Source organism: Ptychodera flava, chromosome 11, assembly GCF_041260155.1.
Source record: "Ptychodera flava strain L36383 chromosome 11, AS_Pfla_20210202, whole genome shotgun sequence".
NCBI lineage: Eukaryota > Metazoa > Hemichordata > Enteropneusta > Ptychoderidae > Ptychodera > Ptychodera flava.
The window spans coordinates 7,035,636-7,056,007 of NC_091938.1; the positions used below are offsets into that span (position 1 = coordinate 7,035,636).

Below are 20,372 nucleotides of genomic sequence, written 5' to 3' on the forward strand. Positions count from 1 at the left end.
TAGCCATGATTGACCCTCTTTACCGGCGTGCCACCTTTGGTGGCCCACTAGAATAAAGTTGACTTTACGTAAAGTAAAGTAAAGTAAGCCTTTATTGAAATCGTATCCCAGTTGGGATCTTGATCATAAAGTACAATAAAGGTTTTGCAAAAAACAACAATGAAAGAGTATATATAATATATATATAAAATATAAATATCTATACATGAGGTCAACATATTAAAGGTTCATAAATAGTTTACTTTGTCTTTTTCATTTTGTCTTGTCTGAGTTTAAACATGTATGTATGTACGTAATGGCCCATGACCCTCTTAACCAAGGGCTGCCTTTGGCGAACCACTCCAATAAAGTTTACTTTATACAATGTCCATGGACATGAGTTGTCTATGGAAATGAAGTTAAAAATTGCCTTACAGTCGTCCTAATTAACAGACGTTCAATGGATGTGGCTGAGAAGTTTGTGCACTGGCATCGAATAAAGTGCGCCGCGTACCGGAGTTCAAATCCAAACCATGCGGGTAAATTTGACATATGGGTTTTGGTTATTTTTCAGGGGGGGGGGGGTCATCAATTTTTTTTCGTCTGACAAAGGGGGGGTCATCTTTTTTTCACAAAAAATGCAGGGGGGTCTCTATTTTTTGAACACTGGCGACAAGATTTTGCCGGCCCCCCCCCAGGCCGTAAAAACTGAACGCTCCCTAAGTGGCTGAAGTGAAATGCACGAGCATAATAACACACATTGTCAAATGTCCCCGAAACAAAAAAACAAAAGACAGTCACGACTGTACCGCCTTCTGTAAAGAGGGCACCAAACATCGACTATTGCATTATGGGTAAAGCCACCATTTTGTGTGCCTGTTTCTTTCATCGTTGCAATCGAGGTCAACCGCGATCGTGATCGTCAATATTCTTAATCTAAAATCTATCCATTTGCATTGTTGATAGTAGAGGACGCGAACAGATGGCATACGGAGTGCCTTCAGCGATTTTGTTAGGTAAGCATTCTATTTCACGAGCTGAACGTAAACCGAAGACAGTGAAGACTGTGTGGTCCACTCACTTTCTTCAAAAAGATAACAAAAATTCCGAACATTCCGTCGGATATTACGTTCAAAAGTTAAAGTTGCTGGTTTGGAAATCAACTTCATACCTTGAAACAGGATGATTTGATATACTGTCATTAGAGCTGCAGGGTCAATTTGGCACAAAATATTTTCACGAGTCTCTATAGTCCAGAGTTCATAATCATTATGGACGCCTCTCGCTGTCACCACTAGCCCTGCGTACGATGCTGTGTGTTCCGCTACAGCTAACCGCCCCGCTCACCACAGCCCTGCAAAGACCCGTACGTAGAGTTGGTGACTTCAAATCCATTTTTGGACTTGACGTAAAAAGCCAAATTACTGCCGAAATTCAGCGTTCTTGGGCCAAAGTCGTATCCCTGCCTACCTCAACAACTCGATCGCTTCCAAAAATGCCAGTCTTTTATTCACTTTTCGTAAATAACCGTCGATGTAGGCAACTCTCTCGCTAGCCCTGCGTACGATGCTGTGTGTTAGCTGTAGCGGCCAACACACAGCACCGTACGCAGGGCTAGCGAGAGAGTTGCCTACATCGACGGTTATTTACAGGTGAATAAAAGACTGGCATTTTTGGAAGCGATCAAGCAGTTGAGGCAGGCAGGGATACGACTTGTGCCCAAGAACGCTGAATTCGGCAGTAATTTGGCTTTTTACGTCAAGTCCAAAAATGGATTTGAAGTCACCAACTCTACGTACGGGTCTTTGCAGGGCTGTGGTGAGCGGGGCGGTTAGCTGTAGCGGAACACACAGCATCGTACGCAGGGCTATGTCACCACTAACCTACACAATTGTAGCTCAACGTTTTCCTGCAAACTGCACAGTGTAGTTTTGTCCTCAGTCCTACCCTTGCAGTAGCTGCAAAATTGTAGCTCTACGGTGAGGCGGTCGGTGAGTTTTGGTTTTTGCGACCTCGCTCACCAGTAGAGCTACAATGCCGAAGGCCCTGAAGCATACAAAATAAGCACGCTGCACATGGCACGGCATTTTGATGTAAAATCCCATATATTTACTGCATTTGGTCATACTGATTTATCACTACTGAAGATTAAACACTATACTACACTAACCTTGTCGTGTATGGGGTTTGGTATTTGTTCAAATACGTCGATCGCGTTCCAAAAACATTTCTTGGAGCCGCCATTACCAACTTCCGGTAATGGCGGCTCCCAGAAACACGCTCAATGTTTATGGAACGCGATCGACGTGTCTGTGCTAATACCAAACCCCATAAACGACAAGGTTAGTGTAGTATAGTGTTAAGTCTTCAGTAGTGATAAATTGGTACGACCAAATGCAGTAAATATGTGGAATTTTACTTGAAAATGCCGCGTCATGTGTGGCGCGCTTATTTTGTATGCTACAGGGCCTTTGGCATTGTAGCTCTACTAGTGAGCGAGGTCGCAAAAACCAAAACTCACCGACCGCCTCACCGTAGAGCTACAATTTTGCAGCTACCCTTGCAGGGCCATGGAACTGCAGCAACCTCATTAAGTTACAAATGTACGCAGCTTGTGGATTCCCCGTTTTATCAAAATCGGGGTGCGATGAAGGTCAATGGCACAAATCTTCCATGGATTGGGAGCAGCATGGCCAGAGAGAATATACCTACTATTAGTGATGGACAGTGCATTTTCAAATGTCACTTATCTATGAACGTCCTGAAAGATAGTCAACAGGATTTGCAGAAGCCTTCCAATATGAATGCTTCTTGATCTAGCAACTTAATTGGCAACATCTCTGAGCATAAGACAGTACTTGTACAGTATGTCTGGAGCAATTACTCAGAGATGTCAGACATCAAATTTTTCACAAGCAGTCTTGGGTATGGCATACAAATGCTTTTGCACATGTATCCCATTATGACTGCCAGGCAACCACTCAGTGAATGTTTTCACGTGTACAGATGTTACTACCACTGACATAGTACTGGTACTGGTAATTTACTCTATAATGTACTGTAACTTCCTTGAGTTTAAAAGTATACTGTCACCTGTTCCAATTTTGCCACAGGTACCATGGAAAGAGAAAATCTAATCAATCACAGATTTTACGCGGCTGGCTGCTTTTTAAAAACAGCGCCCTCACATGGGCATTTTGAATACTGAGGACCCCCCTTTGACCATATATGGGCATATTTAGATTACAGGTGACTTTATACCTTTGATGAGGAGTCATAACTACTATGAGCTATTTTGAATGAATTATTCCATTGTCAATTTTAGATTTCATTTGAGATGTCATCTTGGTTATTAGATGAATCTGTTCCCTGTCAGTGGGAATATTTACAACATACGACTTTCTATTTGCAACTATTGATGTGTAGGCCTGCTAGCAGGAGTCTTGGTGATGTCAGTCCAAGGCAAAGAAACTGCAACCGTTGGTGTGAGCTATCATTACAACATCATGAGACGTGATTTCTTCAATCCAAGTAAGCACACCCTGTTTTATCTTGAAAGGTTTTAATTCCATTACCTGTATCCATGTACAATGAATCCATACTCCATATCATTGGTTTCATACATACAAGTTTCCAACTAATTCACTTATCTTCTTAAGCCCACAAAAAAAGTCAGTGCTCTGAGTGCCTGTTTTTCAAGCATCTCCCCGTCATGGAATAAGTATGTGTTTCGTAACTTCCATGTTGCTATTATCCGTGGTTTGTCCGCACTGTTTGTAACTAAGATCCTCAAAGTCTTTTTAAGAGAGTTCAGCGACTACAAGTAATAACTTTGAGTATTCCTTCCCTTGTTCATCTGCAGTACCAAGTAACTCAATTTACTTCAAATGCAGCCTGTCTGGCAAACCAGGACTTCCACAATGGTTAAAATACACACAAAAGACTGCCACCATGGACACTGCATATCTGTATGGTACCCCAACTGAAGCTGATGTCGGTAAAGTCTCTATTGAGGTCAGTATAAAATTCAACTTCTGAATGATTTTCTGTGAATGAACATGTGTGCATGATTGTTTGTTTGTGTTTATTTTGTCAATCAAAACAAACATATTTTTATTTGTTTAAATTGAATGATGGCGCTCTTTGTGAAACAACTTCCAGGCACTGAAGAAATGACATGCAAAGCTGAAGAAAAATCTTCAGCTCCAGTAACTGTAACTTTTTCAGTATTTTCAATCTGTACATCACCAACATTAACATGGTTTAAAGCATGTTAAAACACCCACTACATTTGATTGTCAACTTTGTGTATGAGTCCAAGGTGAATTATTATTGTTGGCTATTGATTTTAAATGTCAACAACACTGCTGCACCAAATCTTCTGTACTCTCTGTGTTCACAAGTGGAATCACAATACTCTGTATTTTCTCTGTATGGCCTGATAAACTATGATCTACCACAATGATTAGAACAAAATATTTCAAACAATGTTAGGACTAAATATTATTAGGACTGTGTATATCACCTAATTCTCAGTTTCCTAAATATTTGTATTCATTTATGCAAAGTATATTAATGAGCATTGTTTGAGTATGCAAATCAACTTATTTGTGTCATTATCATTGCAAAAAGTGAGCATTTTGTACAGTATATTCACAAATGCTTGTCTGGATGATCAGACACTATCGAAAATCAAAAGTCATCAACCTGTTGAGATTCAATTGTGAAATCTGTAGTTGGTTTGCCTTTTATGTCACTGTTATGTTGTGATAGGAAATTTCCCCCAATTTTCCACTTCAAGCAAAGCAATATAGCACCATGTGTATTCTTTCACAGATTGTGGCCTTTGACTCCGAAAGTTACGAAACGCAAAAGCAGGTGATGACAATAACTGTCATGGCAAATGAAAGTAAGTGGAAATATTTCCATCATTCTAGATTTTGAATAAATTTACGGTCATGTTCATGATCTGCTAAGTGACACACCAATAACCAATGATGTAAATATGCGTGTGTGAAGTGGCTTTGAGCAACATAGCAACATGTTGAACTTGCAGCCTAGCATTTGGAATCACTCGCCAATAACCTTTAACCCTTTCCTGCCAAGTCGGTGAAAATCCGCTTGAAATTCGGTGAGCCAGAATCTAAGCACTGGTGACCGTTATTCTACCAACCGGTGGAAATCGGGCCCTTTTTGGGTACCCCCTTTCCTGCCAAGTCGACGGCACTACGTTTGGCTATCCCCTGTGCGTTTAGGGGTCATCTGAGGAGAGGTTTTCTGACAAGGAACGCCTTTTCCCCTCGAAATGGGTTCGCAGGGAGTCGATAGACAGGGAAAGGTGCAGAAACCTGTCCGCCAGTCCCCACACCCGAGGGGGGCTGGTTTTTTTTACCGCTTTTTAGCGGACTTGGCAGGATAGCATGGTGACGTTTTCTGGCGGAGTTGGACGTACTTGGCTGCCTGGCACTATAGAGATTGCTGCCGAACTTGACCAACTCGGCAATGCTAATCTAGAAGGCTACCTCTTGCAAACGACTTGGCAGATATGCCGATGGTGCGAGACGAAAGTCACTTATTCAGTTGTGCGTGACTGAAAATGAGAACGTATTTTTGACGGGACGGCTCGACTTGTTCCTCCGATGGAACGGATATGAACGACTCGGAAATACCATTACAAACTGGTGTCCGACGTACTAAGCTGGGCTTCAGCTCTGCAAGTTCAAGCCAGGCAACGTCTTTCACCGCCTTGGCCGTGCCATTCAATGGACGTCGCTTTGGAGTTTTTATTTATTCCATCGTCCAGTATTGGCTCTGGTTTGCAGGCAAACGTATCCTCTTGCCGACGCATTGGTAACTACGTACGCTGTTTGTGTACAGAGAATTCAAAAGGTGACATAAGGTCAATGCTACGGGATACCGCCTGCAGTTAGCAGGGGCTGCTTTTGTTATGCAAACCAGCTAGCAGTACAATATGGCTGCCAGGCATGTGGACACGTCGATGGCTAGAACAATGGAAGCATATTGCGTTGCACCCGTGCATCGCAAAAGTGAACTGAAGACTTGGGTGTAGTGACTGGTTATCACTGGTTAGCTGCAGCCCAAGCCATGTCGGTACAAACCCGTACCTGACTGAGCACCACTCGATTAAGTCAGTAATGAACGGTAACACTCATAAACCAACTCCCAACTGAGCTGGCTAAACTACGTGGAGCTGTGCTTCAATGGCTCTGCCAATGTCGTTAATACAACGGCAAAAACGTAGTTTTTGTGCTACACTGCCAAGTCGTTGAAGGTACATATTCAATTGACCCTACCCTGGGGAAACAGGACAGGTTTGCCGGTGCTGCTGCACCCCTAGCACGACCTCAGGGTCTCTGACTAACAGACGAGTGAGGTGATGTTTGTGCCTAGCGGACGTGCCTAATACTGAAGGAGTTTTTTCCGAAAAATAAACATGAAACGGCAATAAAATGACGCACTCCCAGGGGCAACAAAGCCGGTGACCTCAATTTTTTTCTGCAGTAACCCTTGAGCTCCTTCCCCTGTCTACGGGCATGTAGAAATTATCGAAGTCTAACACGTGTAAGTACGGCTAAAACAACCCTGAAAATGGGCGATTTCTGCCAAAATGCCTGGCAGGATAACATGCAGGAGAGCCAATCTTTTGCAGGCACATATTATGGGGCGGTTTCTACTGACTTGGCAGGATAACGGACAAGGGTGCTCGGCAGGAAAAGGGTTAAAGGTAGAGAGGTGGAATCATGTGAACAAGACATGTTGAACTTATATGTACATGTAGCCGAGGAAGATTTAGGGGTTCTCTTCTAAAAATGTATGGAGCAAAGTAAAACCCAAGCCACCTTGACTGTAAATTAGATATATTTGAATGGTTATCATCGGATGTTGATGTAAAATAAATGTATCAAATTTTATGACTTAATCTTATGTATCTGACATCTGATGTGTGGAAACAGTGAAATTTTCTGTCAGTTGCTATCAGGCAATGGCACATATGTAAATCTTCCATCAGCAAGTCCTTCCAGTGAAATTGTCAGCGACAAGGTGCATTGAGATTTAGATAAAATTGACCAACTGTAAATGAAATAAATGATTTATTAATTTGATTTGTAGATCCAGATACTCACATCGTCACTGTCAATGTCACCAACAAAGACGTGGAAGATATGTACACATATGATTCTGCTGCAAATACGCAGTCTACCAACGCGCTTCTCAGTGCTGTGAAATCTATATGGCCACAAGCTGAAGACTTGACATTGGTCAGTCTAGTGTCATCCCTTGATGCAGGGGGTAGGGTACCTATTCCTGGACAACCAGCAGGGTAAGTGTGATGACTGTGACCACCATTGCTTGTTGCTTTTGTGTTCATTTGGTCGAGGTGTGTGCCCCCCTGTGACTCAAAATCACCAATTGATGAACTAATTGATATGCATTCAGAAGAAGTATGCACCCCCTGTTAATTCCACTTATCATACTGTTTTTGTGACGAAGGTTTGACTTGATAGGTAGTCTTTCAATCATGTATATTGTAGGATCTTCATAATCTTACAATCAGCAGCAATTTGATAACTGAGTAGTGTAATTGAAATCATGGGAGAAGACATGTGCAAACTTTGTGGGGTTTTACCAGATATCTGCACAAGAAACCGGTGCAGAAATGTACAGTGTGTTTGCTAAGTTTAGGGAATGCAGGTATATGCTTTGGAACAGGGAAGAATTTCTGATATCCCTTTTATAAAATTGTATTGATAAACTTAGGGGAACATCAGTAACATGATTTGAAAACCCCAGTAGAATTTACCGGGGTACCGACCTTAACAAAAACAATGTTGTAAAGTGTGGATGATATCCTCAATGCATGATGCAAATCAATGCATGATGTTTCAGCTAAACTTGTGAATACATTCATCAGTTTGCAAAAATCTACAATTGTTGATTGTGTCTCATCTTTTATAGAGTCGTGGTCCAAGTTGGTTCAGTGACACCATTTTCTGACACCATTGAGGCTGCAGCAGCGAACCCTTGTCAGGCTGACTTCATGGAGTTCAAGGACAAAGGATTTACTGTGGATTGGTGCTACTTTAAAGCTGTAAGTTATGTAAATTTTCTTATTTCAAGAAGTGTATTCTGAGGATTGCTGGATTAATGCACAGATAAACTTTTTTTGTTTTCAATCATTGTTATCCTTGGTAAAATACATTGCATTCAAGTGTCATAATGAAGGAAAACCCATGCTATACACTTTATGAGCCCCCAAGATTATCAATATTTCACATGTCCTGAGTATATTCCCTATGATTGAAGAAATCTATGATCCTTACAGTGAAGGAAGAACATGGAAGTGTTCAGGCACTGACAGTGAAAATATGTATTTAGGGATGTAGAAATATTTGGATACTGGTGGCAAAAATAAAAGCGCAGGCAATTACAAGTAGTATTATGTGCACATTAAGTTTGTGCAAAATGTCCTGATTTTTTATTAAAACTAAATTTTCACAGCCGGCAAATTTTAGCTGACAGCCAGTTGTTTTTGCTGGCTGCCAGCAATTTTCTACATCCCTATGTATAGTGTGTAGTGAAAAGTAACAACATTTGCAAGCATTTGTATTTACAATGATAGTATATTACTTATTACCGTTAAAGTCATTTTAATTTTATAAGACGCATCTGCATTATAAGTCGCACCTTCCTTTGATTGACTTGAGTAGGATGAAATCCTTAAATTTTAAAAAATGGTAAACATATGCATTATAAGTCGCACCCCTATTCCAGCACAGCTGTCACACTACCAGCCACCATTGAGGTCGGCTTTATTCATCAAAAGTTGAAACTTTGTTGTTCCTTGGGGTTCAATAAAATTGTTTCACTTCACATATTTCTTAACCATGGGCAACTACATCCTCCAAAAGAGAACTACAATAAGCAAACTTTTCTTTTAATTATCTTTTAAAGTTATTTATTCAATAAAGGCAAACTTCTATCAGTAGCCCCCCTACTCCTTGAAAAAAAATAATCTGAGAATTTCCATGTTATTAGTGGCACGCCTCCTTTAAAAATGCAAAAGGTACATATTATAAGTCGCACCCCATCTCTTGAGAAATAATTCTGGTTCAAAATTTGCAACATCATAATAAAAGACGCGTCTTATAAAATGACTTTAACGGTAAGTCAAATAGCACACAGAAGTGTGTTTCAATGTGCTGCCTCACATGTTATGAGGCTGTGATCTTCGTGTCGAAAAATTAAGCTTCACTCTCCACGTCATGTTTTCCATCTGTAGATGGTGAAGGAAGAAGGAGATGGTGGAGATGGCGATAAGCTGCCACCCCTCGTCCTTGGAGATGTGTACATCGCGCCGGCTTTGACGTCAGGAACGCGTGACCTCACAACGGAGTTCATCCTCATTGTCATAGTGCCACTTGTCCTAGCGATTATCCTGGCTCTACTGCTGAGTTACATCATGTGTGCACGCAGAGAAGGAGTGTAAGGGGCCATTACAGATATTTATAACACGTCTTTTCACCTAGGAGATCACAATGTCTTTGCTCCCGATATCAAGTTCGGCTGAAGAATTGGCATCATTAGACACATAATTAGAAACCAGGATAGGCGTATGCCATTGCATAAAAGTTTGAGTGTAAGGTGTGCAATAAATTGAATTGAAGATACTTGAGGTTTTAGAGTTGAGATATTCATCAAATGTACAATTTTGCTGTGTTAATGTTCCCATTAATACTGTAAATTAGATAGGCTGTCTTTTGTACAATAATAGCCATGAATCTCACTTTTAAGGTTACAAAATATTTCCTGTTTTTGTCTCTTTTGACAGATTGAAGAGAGATGCTGTAACACCAACGTAAGAACCAGTTTTGAAGTTTTCTTTTTATCCAAACTCTGTCCCGACTTGAGATTTTTATTTAGTAGTCACACAGCTTGGTGCATTTGAAACACTTAAGTATAATTGAGACAACAATATATCACAAAATATCGGCAGAAAGTGATTTTGTTCTTGGTTTGACTGGTGTTAGGTCGTGGGATTCGGTCCTTTGAGGGCACTCCGGGTTGAGTCAGAGGTGTTAGAGCGCCCTCACATGACTGAATCTTGCAGTGCAGACAGGTGACTGTACACCATCATATCCAAGATTTCAACAGAATGTAGCTGATCTTTGAACGACTTCAATCTATCTGTTGCATGTTAATGTACATGGAGCTATTTGCAGAGAGTTACTGGTGCTTACTGAGTGCATAATGCAAGATAAGTCAAGGCCCTATCCACCATTAACACTGAGATATTATCAGTAGATTTGTTTTATGTAAGCAACTCTCGGCAATACACTCTGTATGTGCAATTCAAATGTGACATGCTAGTGCAATGATTTTCACGTTGAGATGTTTTATAAATGTTGATGCCCAAGATATTGTCTCATAAGCGATTATTTTGCATGTATATTTGAAGTTAATTTATTAACATCCACAAACATAACTCTTACTTCATGTCCACAGCACACAGCTTACTCATCATGCTCATATCAGACAAGCATCAAAGGACCTGAGAGATATGTCCATGCGACGTGAAGGAGCCCAACCACTGTCTACTCTGCCAGCATTCCGGCTGTCACCAACACCACGTGGCAGGGGAGGCAGAGGGGCTGAGCCCGGTACGCCCCCTAGAGACAGAGATGGGTAAGGCACCAGGTCATCACATAAAATATCAAAACAATCCTGTGGTTGTTTCTTCAAATAAAGAATCCTTGCAAAACAAAGGAACGATTGGGCACAAAGGAAGATAAAGTGTATCACAACATGCAATGCAGAGTCTGTTATGCATGTATGAATGAATTTTGCAAATCATGTTAGCTTGCGGCTCTGTACACCAGTATTTACATCAAGGTATTTCTGCTACAGACCGATTGATGAGCAGCCCATGACAAGTACGCCACAGCCTAGAGGCAGTGCACCCCCTCCATACCGTCTGCCTCCGACATTCCCTGCTCAGGAAGAAACAAGTTTCATGTGAGTATGAACTGGAAAAACATCTTCACTTCCCTTGTCCATGTTATATCTTCTTTCAAACTTTGATGGCATAGTATTATCCTGTCAGTTATATTTGTAAAGATTAACTTACATAGTGAAAGCAAATCTTTAAGTTTATTGACATTTATAAGTTCATTGACACACACACACACACACACACACACACACACACACACACACACACACACACACACACACACACACACACACACACACACACTAACCAGAGAGGAATGAGCACTATTTCTTGTTCTACAAGTACAACAGTCTACCGCGTTGCAAGTATCATGCTTGTTCTCACATCAATCTAATTGCTAGGGCTTTTCAAAATGTAAGTTTGTCAAAGTTATCATATATAATCAGTATGACTAGTTGAAATACTCTTTTTGGTTTTGACTTAGATAACTACTGTGACAGAAAAGTAATTATATGAATGATTGAACGATAACATTAATTAACATTAATTTTCACAATTGGTGGATCAAATTGTTTATTGCAACTCTACCTCAATAAAGCAACAGCCTGGTAGATTATAATGTCTCCACTTGATCTTCTCTGATTTCATTGAAATTTTAAATTGAGTTCTCATGCAAATTATTCTACTGAATTGGATCTACAGAAATCAGCCGGACGAAGCCAGTGGTGAAAGGCGGGCATCAGAACCAGCAGCGCTGCAAGGTACGACGCTAAACGTTCTCTGGGTACATTGCAGTTCCCACGTATCTCAAATCTATGGTTTGGTACTCGGCCATGTTGTTGTGCTTGTTGCTCTTTGTCTGTCTGTGTCTGTCTTGTCAAATAGCAGATTCCAAGTATATCTGTTCTTTTTTATACTTTTTGAATCGCCGTTGGTGTACTAACATATTCAGAGTGCACTGAAAATTTATGTTGCAGGACATACATACACAGTGTGCTGTGCATTCGATTTTTGTTCTGCTGTGCTTGTATATGTGCGTGCTGTGCTTTGCTTGTAATCTCTTTTTTAAGTTACAACTTTCCCCCTTCAGTTGTTTCACTCTACCCTTTCACTACATTCCAGTAATTCAAATATACTCAGACAAAATTTCTTTCATTTCATCAAAAGTATATAGTCAACCCCAGTATTCAAACTATGTTTATGTCACTCTCTGGAGAAAAAAAACAGATGTTCAGTCTGTGGCCTAGCCCTATCACTTTCCCCAATGCAGAAAATATATATATTTGAGTATCAAAATAAACTGATGATATTTGCATGTTTTATTTGCCAATGCGATTAGCAGCCTGACCAGGATTTGTACAATTTGAAGTGGGCAAAAATGTTTTAAGTTAGGAATTTACTAAAAATACAATTTACTCCTGCTTTGTGTGTCCAAATCCAGACCAACTAGGCAACACAATGAAGTTTCACTCAACTCTGTGCGTGAAGGGGTTGGTTTTACCCCAAGTACTGTATCTAGTGAGAGGGTAGAATATCTTGAAAGGTCTTCTTTGCTTCGTCTGTAATAACACTTTTATTGTGTTTGCGTGCTTGTATTTGCTGTGACTCGGCCAGTATTTTGCTTGTAAGTGGTCATGTAAAACCTTGTTGGTGTCCCGACGGGTTTCAACATCTTCGAAAACACTCTGATGCATGCAAAGTGGGCGCTGCATCCTGTTATAAGGAATGTAAGATTTTAGGAGTAATTTAAAATTTTAGGGTTTCCTACATAAGCAGAACATTCAAAAAATCCAGTGCCGCAGAGAAAAAAAGATTTTATCATCAAGAGCTATGCTAAAGCATGTAAAGTATTCTAAATGTACCGTTGAACACTGAACTGTTTTCAGTTATGTTGTTTGTTTACTGTTTTGACTGTACATGTTGTATATTCATATACAGTGTTCTCCACAGTTTCGACAGAGGGACGGCCAATTTACATAACAATGCATAATTTGCAAATTCTTTTGTTGTGAAAAATCCATTCTTTTGTATGGTTATATGAAGAGATCACCTAACAAGCAGAGGGGTGGCCCATTCCATATAATATTTATGGAGTTCCCTATTACAAGTACAGGGAAAGGGGCATAGTCAGTAAGGTTAGGATTTAGGCATTCAATGCAAAATACTTTCACTTCAGTGTTCCCCACACCCTGGAAAAATAGATTGCTAATTTGCATGACAGTACCTGGTTTGTATTTCCTTGTGTTGTGCAAATGAATTCTTTTATATAGTTATTAACATGAGTAGATTTATCAAAAAAACCGGACTGGCTCACCCATAAAAAAGCCCTCGTGGAGAAGCCATTACTCATTTAATACAAGAGATACAGTTGCAGATTTTGTTGTATTCATGTCAAATTTCTGATGAAATGTTTGTCAATTCAGTTACAATGAGCATGTTTAAAGGTTCTGAGTTACAATATTTGAGTTTTCCACCACTTTAATTGATATCATAAAAGTACCTCTCAAACCAGCTTTGATAAATTCTCGAGATTTATATTTTACAATGTGCTTAAAAAAACAGCCTCAGCCTTTGTCTTCTATTTTAGCTACGTGTAACTACGAAACGCAGTAATTGTGCATATTCAGACCTCGTAACATGACAGCTTTAACCCCTGCTCTCCTCCTTCCCGTTACCCCAATCCCCTACCCCCACCCCCCATTTAATGAATTGACTGCACCCAGTGTAATGTAATAGGACTGTACCATATTGGAGTGAGCAGTGACCGTTGGGGGTGTGGATTGATTGGTGACAGTTTCATTTTGTCTAACCGTGAGTTTTGCTGTGTACAATACAGGAAAGAGGGATCGTAGTACACAGTTTCCACTAACATCAATATAAAAGCGTCATCAATTCTTAACATGGTTAGTATCATTGCAAACAAAATAATGGCAATTCCACTGACATAATTTCTTCCTTTCAAATCTTATTTTTGCTCTCTTTTGGTGATTTTTACATGAAGTCTGTGATCATTTATTCTGTTTGTGGTTCTCTTCTCCAATGCATCAAACTACAGTCAACTATTCCTGTCAGTCTTATTTCACATCTTCATCCTCCTGTCTCTCTCCGATGTCAAACTGATCATAAATTTTTCTGTGCGGAAAGGAAGCTCTGAAAAATAAGGAAAGCTCTTCTTACAAGCACAAACCGCTGAGATATTGCTAAGAGATAACGAGAAATGACAAAGTCATGGCTGATAATAACGTTTGAAGGTCACATGACTTCAGCTCATAGTAATATACATGTAGTCAGCTGAAGTGTATTATATGGATGTGTGTTTGTATTATATGTACATGTATGTGTCTATGTGTATATGCATTGTTTGTATACGTGTGTCAATGTGTATTGATAAAGCAAGCTTTCTGCAGCATCTGTGCACTTTTGTTCCAGTATGTAATCTGTCACTGGTTATAGTCTATTATATCATACCAGTATATTGATTGCGCAAATGCAGCGATATGATTGGTCGGACATGAAAAGAACTGAAGTATATTCTGGATATACCACGGTTGGCACTCTCTGAACTCTCGGCAAGTCCAAAAATCCTTTTTTGATGTTTCATCCTGGAATTTCAATATACTGTTCTGATATAATAGCAATAAATCACACCCAGCAACGGTATCAACACTCGATTTTGACCAGTACACTTCATATATGCACTCGCTATCGCTTGTGCATGTATGTCATGAACTGGTCAAAATCTCGTGGTATACCATTGCTGGGTGTGCTTCATTGCTTAAGCATTCAACATTGCATCAGATGGCCATGAGATGTATAACATCTTATTCATACTAAGTTATGCATTTTTCAACCGCATACTCTTGAGAAATACTGGTATAAGTCTCCTTTTTACGCATTGTCTCTAAATGCTGTTTGATGAATTCATGAAGTCCAAGGTTTTCAGTCCTGGTTTCAGTTTACTGTTTTAAATCATTCAGACTTCCACATTAACATTTAAAAATTAAACTTTGATGTGTGTTAGAAAAGAGAAGAAAATGTCGATTTCTAAGTTTTCCTTCTTTATTTGTTGTGGAAGTTACCTGCTACATCAAAGTAAGTTATTTGAACATAGAAGCTTTAGCACAGTCCCATCATGCGTTCATCTATTTGTACATGACAGTAGTGTAGTTTCTTATCAAAAATCAATGAGCTTGTTTAGTGTAAATTTAGAAATTAGAAATTTGAGAGCTCAGCTGTAACTGTTTTTGATGATGTAATGTTTTTTGCAACCATTGATCATGTTATTACGCTGAAATATACATGCAAAGAAGAGCACCAGATGAACACATGCAGAAACATCAAATTTGTATTGTTTCATGTTTTAAGGTAGCATGCCCTTCAAAACTGAAATAATTCAACTTTTGCTCAAACTTTCCTCAAGGAAACTTCCAACCATTGTATTACCAAATTTAGGATAAAAATTGGGGTCACTGGCAAATTTGGTACTAGAGAAATAAATTACCGCACACTTATCGGCATATAAAATTCAAAATGGCTGCCATCCCCTAGCACACTCTATGGGGAAAAATTACATATTTGATATATGTAAAACTGAGATGATGAAAAGTTTACTTACTCCAAGAGTGTCAAAATGAGCAACCAACAAGCAATGGATCAGAAGAGTCCAAATATCTGTCCCCAAGGTGTATTCTGCCTTAACCCTTTGAGTGCCAATGTCAATTTTTGTGGCCTTTAAAAAATATATTCTGGTAAATTTTTCTCAGATTTTTGCCAAAATTTTGATAAAAAACTGTAGCCAATGAAATATGATGTCCATTTGGTTCAAAATTATCAAAAAATTTCAGAAAAATTCATAAAAATTGGTAAAATGTTGCAGTAAAATTTTGGTGGGAAAAATTACAGCACTCAAAGGGTTAATGGAGAATAACCAGTTCAATTATTTATTCTTTCACAGATGACGACACCAATGGGGCGACGCCAGCCCTGGCTCATCGACCTCCACCCTTCATGAGGGGCAGCGGTGACCAGATGTACTCGTCTCAGCCAGGCAGTGAAGAGCGTCTGGGCGCTTCTGGCAGCAAGCACACCATTCCGGACACGGTCAAGGAATATGATGAGCACGACGACAAAGAAAGCCTGGTGCAGAGGGAATATCTGACATAAGGTGGGGTGTGCCACATTTCTCAGCACCCAGCCTAGATGGATTGCCGGACTGGAGCTGTGAACAGTTAATGATGCATGATCAGTGTTCACCTTTTTTGCAGGGACGTCAGTGGCCAACTGAAGAAATGATAATGGTACCTAAAGTGAACTATGCTGTTGTATTTTTTCCCCAAAAAACCCCAACATTTAATGGTCATGTTTTATGGTCAATTACTGTGCATCGTCTTTGGTAAACGTATCAAGATTACACAAAGCAAAGCCAAACTGTAAAGCAGCACATACTTCCACATTGTTTTCCTTGGATATGCACATATAATGAGTTCAAGGCCAGTTCCTGGTACCTGATCAGTTTCAGTGTCTGCTGACTTCCCTGGTTTACTGTGAATGCTATTAACACTGGTTAGAGGCAGCTATGGTATGGGATGAACTTTCACCTCAATGTATCAAATATTTCATCATTGAAATAATAGAGTATCATACATTTAACTTTTCTGTCTATTTATGTTAGCCAATATATAACTTTGCATGTTTTTTAATATTTTTTAATATTCTATTTATCATAGTTATATTTTTTATCTCATGTAGGTGGAATTTGTTTTTGAAAACAGTTTTGTTCTCGTACTGTGTTGCTTTGATATATCATGTTAATATGTAACTTTCTTATTGGTGTCAGGCAGTTTGGACTCCCTTATGGCGTACAACAGAAATGCACACAAAAAAACCACTGGTCATACACGTAGACAGACAGACAAGTTGGTTTCAAATGTGACACGTTTGGTATGGTTATTTTGTCATTGATACTGGCCGCACGAATCCCGTTTGTGCATTGTAAGGGCCAGATTTTTTCTCGGCACTCAAATGGTACAAGAGATACAATTAAGGGACAATAAAGATACAGATAGTCATCATGAGAATAGCAACTCGAGGTGGTTCCATTCAGAAAATGAACCGAAAATGACCAGTTTGTTTGACATTGTGAAATGTCCTGTTCCAGTCGCCACTTAATGATCTGTTACGGTCAAACCGCCATTTTTCAGAGAGTGTAAAATGTTGCACTAAAATTTTGGAGGGAAAAATTACAGCACTCAAAGGGTTAAGCAACGCTTTCACAGGGTTCTCTTCAAGGGATTTTGAGGGGTTGGCCACCCCTCTGTTTTTCCAGCAATCTATTCATATTTAAATAACTTACAAAAGAACATTTTCACAAGAATATGCAATTGTATATTGATACGTAATCAGTCACCCCTCTCTTTCCCAAGCCATGGAGATCACTGTATCATACATGTATTGAATGTGTTCATCCAACAAGCGACATGATGTACAAGTCAGGTGAAAGAAATGTCACGTTTTATATAAATGTATTTCAATGCAAAAGCAGTCTCATTTAGTCAAATTCCTTGAGCATCTTGTCCGGAGCTTTACAACACCTCAAGAAGGATTGCAAGGTGTTTCAAAGTTTTGAAGGGGAAAAAATACTTCCTGAAAAATTATGGTCGGATTGTAATAATACTCTAAGTATATTCTAAGTAACAAGTCATTGGTGCTATCTCACAAAAAAGTGGAAAGTAAGTTTGTTTCAATCAATACATTTTGTTAACTTTTTGATAGTGGAACCATCATCATGAAGATTTTGTCTTCATGTTGTGGCGTTCTGTCTGATACCTTTATGACTGTCAGATAAATAAAGAGCCTTTTATTGTATCATGTATAAGTCATGCAAGGGAAACATGCTTGTCAAGAAATGTGATTGACAAAAAAGCAGTATTAGAAAATTTGATATTGTTTTATGGCAATACAAAAGACATGTATTGTTCAATTGATGATGTCATGTTGAAAATTATGACTTTGTTTCTGTGTACCATTGTATTATTTGTAATAGGACAATAATACCAGTAAAAATAACTAACTATACAAAATACTAGCCGTAGTTTTGTGTGCTCTTCAAAGCTATTGTCTCTGTCTGTGTCTGTATGTGTGAGAAATGTGTATTTTACAGAAACGTGTGTTGATGTGAAGTAGCGTTTGTCTGTTTTTCGAAAAAAGTTTCACAAACAGGTTTGTGAGTGACAGACCTATCAGAGTATTGGTATGACCAATGGACAACAGCAATACCTGATCATTTTATTCTGTGTGCCTTGATGTCCCATGGTGGTGAAGAGAAAGCCTACAATTGCAGGGTGCTGATAGAACAGCGCCCTCAATAGTCTAGCATGCATTGAAGTCACCAGTTTGCTCAGATCTTGGAAACATCCCGAAGTGATAAATTTGCAAACTTGTTTATGTTTGTGTAAAAAAAAGGCATTGTGTTTACCTTAGAAAGATAGTTACATTTGTACCATGCCGCTCACCTGAAATGTTTCAGGTCCAAGTTCTCCATCATGTCATTACTCCTAAGACTTGGACAAAAAAATTGTGCCGTTCTGATAACTGCACCTACCTTTTTTTTTACCTGCCGACCCTAAACTTTTAAAAGCTACATAATTACGGAAGTAAAGAAAAGAAAGAAAAAACCTGTAAAATCATGCGTTCGTTACTTTGCATTTGATTTTTGCTTGAACGAGGATGTCTTTGGTTTTTTTTTCCTTTAATATGTATGATACATTTTTCTGGAAATGTTGTGGCCAGTATCTTACCACCCTTAACCCCTGAAAATGCATATTTAAAAATAAAAAATATTTCGGAAAAAAAAATTCCTGCCAACCCACCTACCCTATTTTTGAAAACCATGTTATCAGAACAGCACAATTTATTTTTTTTGGCCTAAGCTCCTGTAAGAGCATTCTCTGAAACTTGCTCAAAATCAATGAAGTACCACAGCACAACTGATGCTGCCTGTGTGTTCTTAAGGTAGAATGCCACTTGGGGACAGAAATTAAGATGCTCAATTTTTCTAATGCATGTCTGCAGAGCTGGTCTACCACTTGCTGGGGATCATTTTTAAGCTCTTGGAGTACAATAAGTTTTCGCCTTCTTATTTTTTCTTAAAAATCAAAAATTTATTTTTCTCTATTAAGTTAATACTGGTTGGTGGCCATTTTGACTTTCAAATATTGGTAAATCATGAGTAATTTGTTTCTCTCAACCAAACTTTGCACAATGACCCCTGATTTTTATTCTTGATTTGGTAAGAGAATGTGTGAAAGTTTCATTGAGGAAAGTTTGAGCAAAAGTGCAAGTCTTTCACTTTTGAGGTGCATACAACCGTAACTTTTTACTCACCAATTGAACCATAACATGATTGAGGATGTGATCCAATATTACACCTGAAAGGCTGGCCAAATGTCTCCAACATGAACCTCTCAATATTTTTCAAATACACTTGATTTGATTCATTAAAGCCCCAATAGCTGAGAATGTGTGATAAACTGATCTCAAAATATCCTCAGTTTTCCAAGATTTTTCTTTGAATAAGACCCATTAAAGTCTGAAAAAGTGTATAACACTGTCTTAAGTGTTGAAAGTGGCATGTAAATTCAAACATAAACATTTTAGATTTCCCGCCATTTTAAAAGACTAATCATGTGACAGAGAAAATAAAGATTACAACAACAAAATGTTGGCCATCGTGTGTTGTGCATTCAAGTAAATGGCATCATGCTTGTTTCTTGGATGATCACGATGTGTATGTGCAGGAAATACTGCATTTTTTGTACTTTTCTGTGGGGGCGCCATTTTATGAATGCGGCACCCGTTTATTATTTAACCTATTAAAACGCGTAGGCATGATCTAAATAAGCGAGCAGTGATACTTCTATATACGTCCTTTGGTTAGCACATTTACACAAACCAACTTTGGTTTGAAAATAAAATCATGAAAACAATGCATAAAATTCGCAGCTATCAGGGCTTTAAGAACTTGCAGCATCGTGCACTTCGGAAGCACACTTCGGAAGTTCCTTGAAATCCCATGACTTTCCACAAGAGTTTTCAGCAATTTTCCAGGAATGTTTACAGTCTCATATACCCAATTTCAGGACTGATTTCACAATTAACATATGAGTGACAGCTCCATAACGTTGCAGGAATATTTTCACATCTGACATTTGAAGTAGATATGCCCAATCTTGCAAATCTGGGGTTGGCTTAGCCGTTTTCAAAGAGTTCCAAGTTCAATTTCTTTGCAACACTCAAAGACTGCTTCACAATGGTTCTACTCCGGAATAAAAAGGACGCGATGCGTACGCCGTTCTACACACTCAGTACGCCCAAATAATCACGTGATGCCGGTACAAACAAACCCACATGTGTACTGAACGCG

At 39.1% G+C, this 20,372-nt stretch overlaps 1 protein-coding gene across 2 annotated transcripts; it reads left to right on the forward strand.

The window, feature by feature from the left end:
• Positions 1-826: 826 nt before the first annotated feature.
• Positions 827-18,032, forward strand: LOC139143391 (alpha-sarcoglycan-like). Of its 2 annotated transcripts, none has more exons than XM_070713684.1 (13): positions 827-995; positions 3,406-3,510; positions 3,842-3,993; positions 4,816-4,888; positions 7,111-7,321; positions 7,957-8,089; positions 9,281-9,483; positions 9,830-9,856; positions 10,504-10,683; positions 10,906-11,013; positions 11,654-11,712; positions 15,906-17,156; positions 17,206-18,032. In XM_070713684.1, exons 1-12 carry the CDS (start codon positions 962-964, stop codon positions 16,112-16,114), a joined length of 1,494 nt encoding a protein of 497 aa, XP_070569785.1. In that variant the 5' UTR covers positions 827-961; the 3' UTR covers positions 16,115-17,156; positions 17,206-18,032. The 2 variants fall into 2 exon arrangements, with proteins under 2 accessions (XP_070569785.1, XP_070569786.1); XM_070713685.1 differs by lacking the exon at positions 17,206-18,032 and adding an exon at positions 13,788-13,854 and having other exon boundaries at positions 15,906-16,078.
• Positions 18,033-20,372: the final 2,340 nt, after the last annotated feature.

Bases quoted from the DNA above. Each gene is read 5' to 3' on its own strand.
- LOC139143391 (XM_070713684.1), top strand. From the start codon at position 962: ATGGCATACGGAGTGCCTTCAGCGATTTTGTTAG. The intron at 9,857-10,503 runs GTAAGAACCAGT...TCATGTCCACAG, and splicing joins AGAGATGCTGTAACACCAAC to CACACAGCTTACTCATCATG. The intron at 11,713-15,905 runs GTACGACGCTAA...ATTCTTTCACAG, and splicing joins AGAACCAGCAGCGCTGCAAG to ATGACGACACCAATGGGGCG.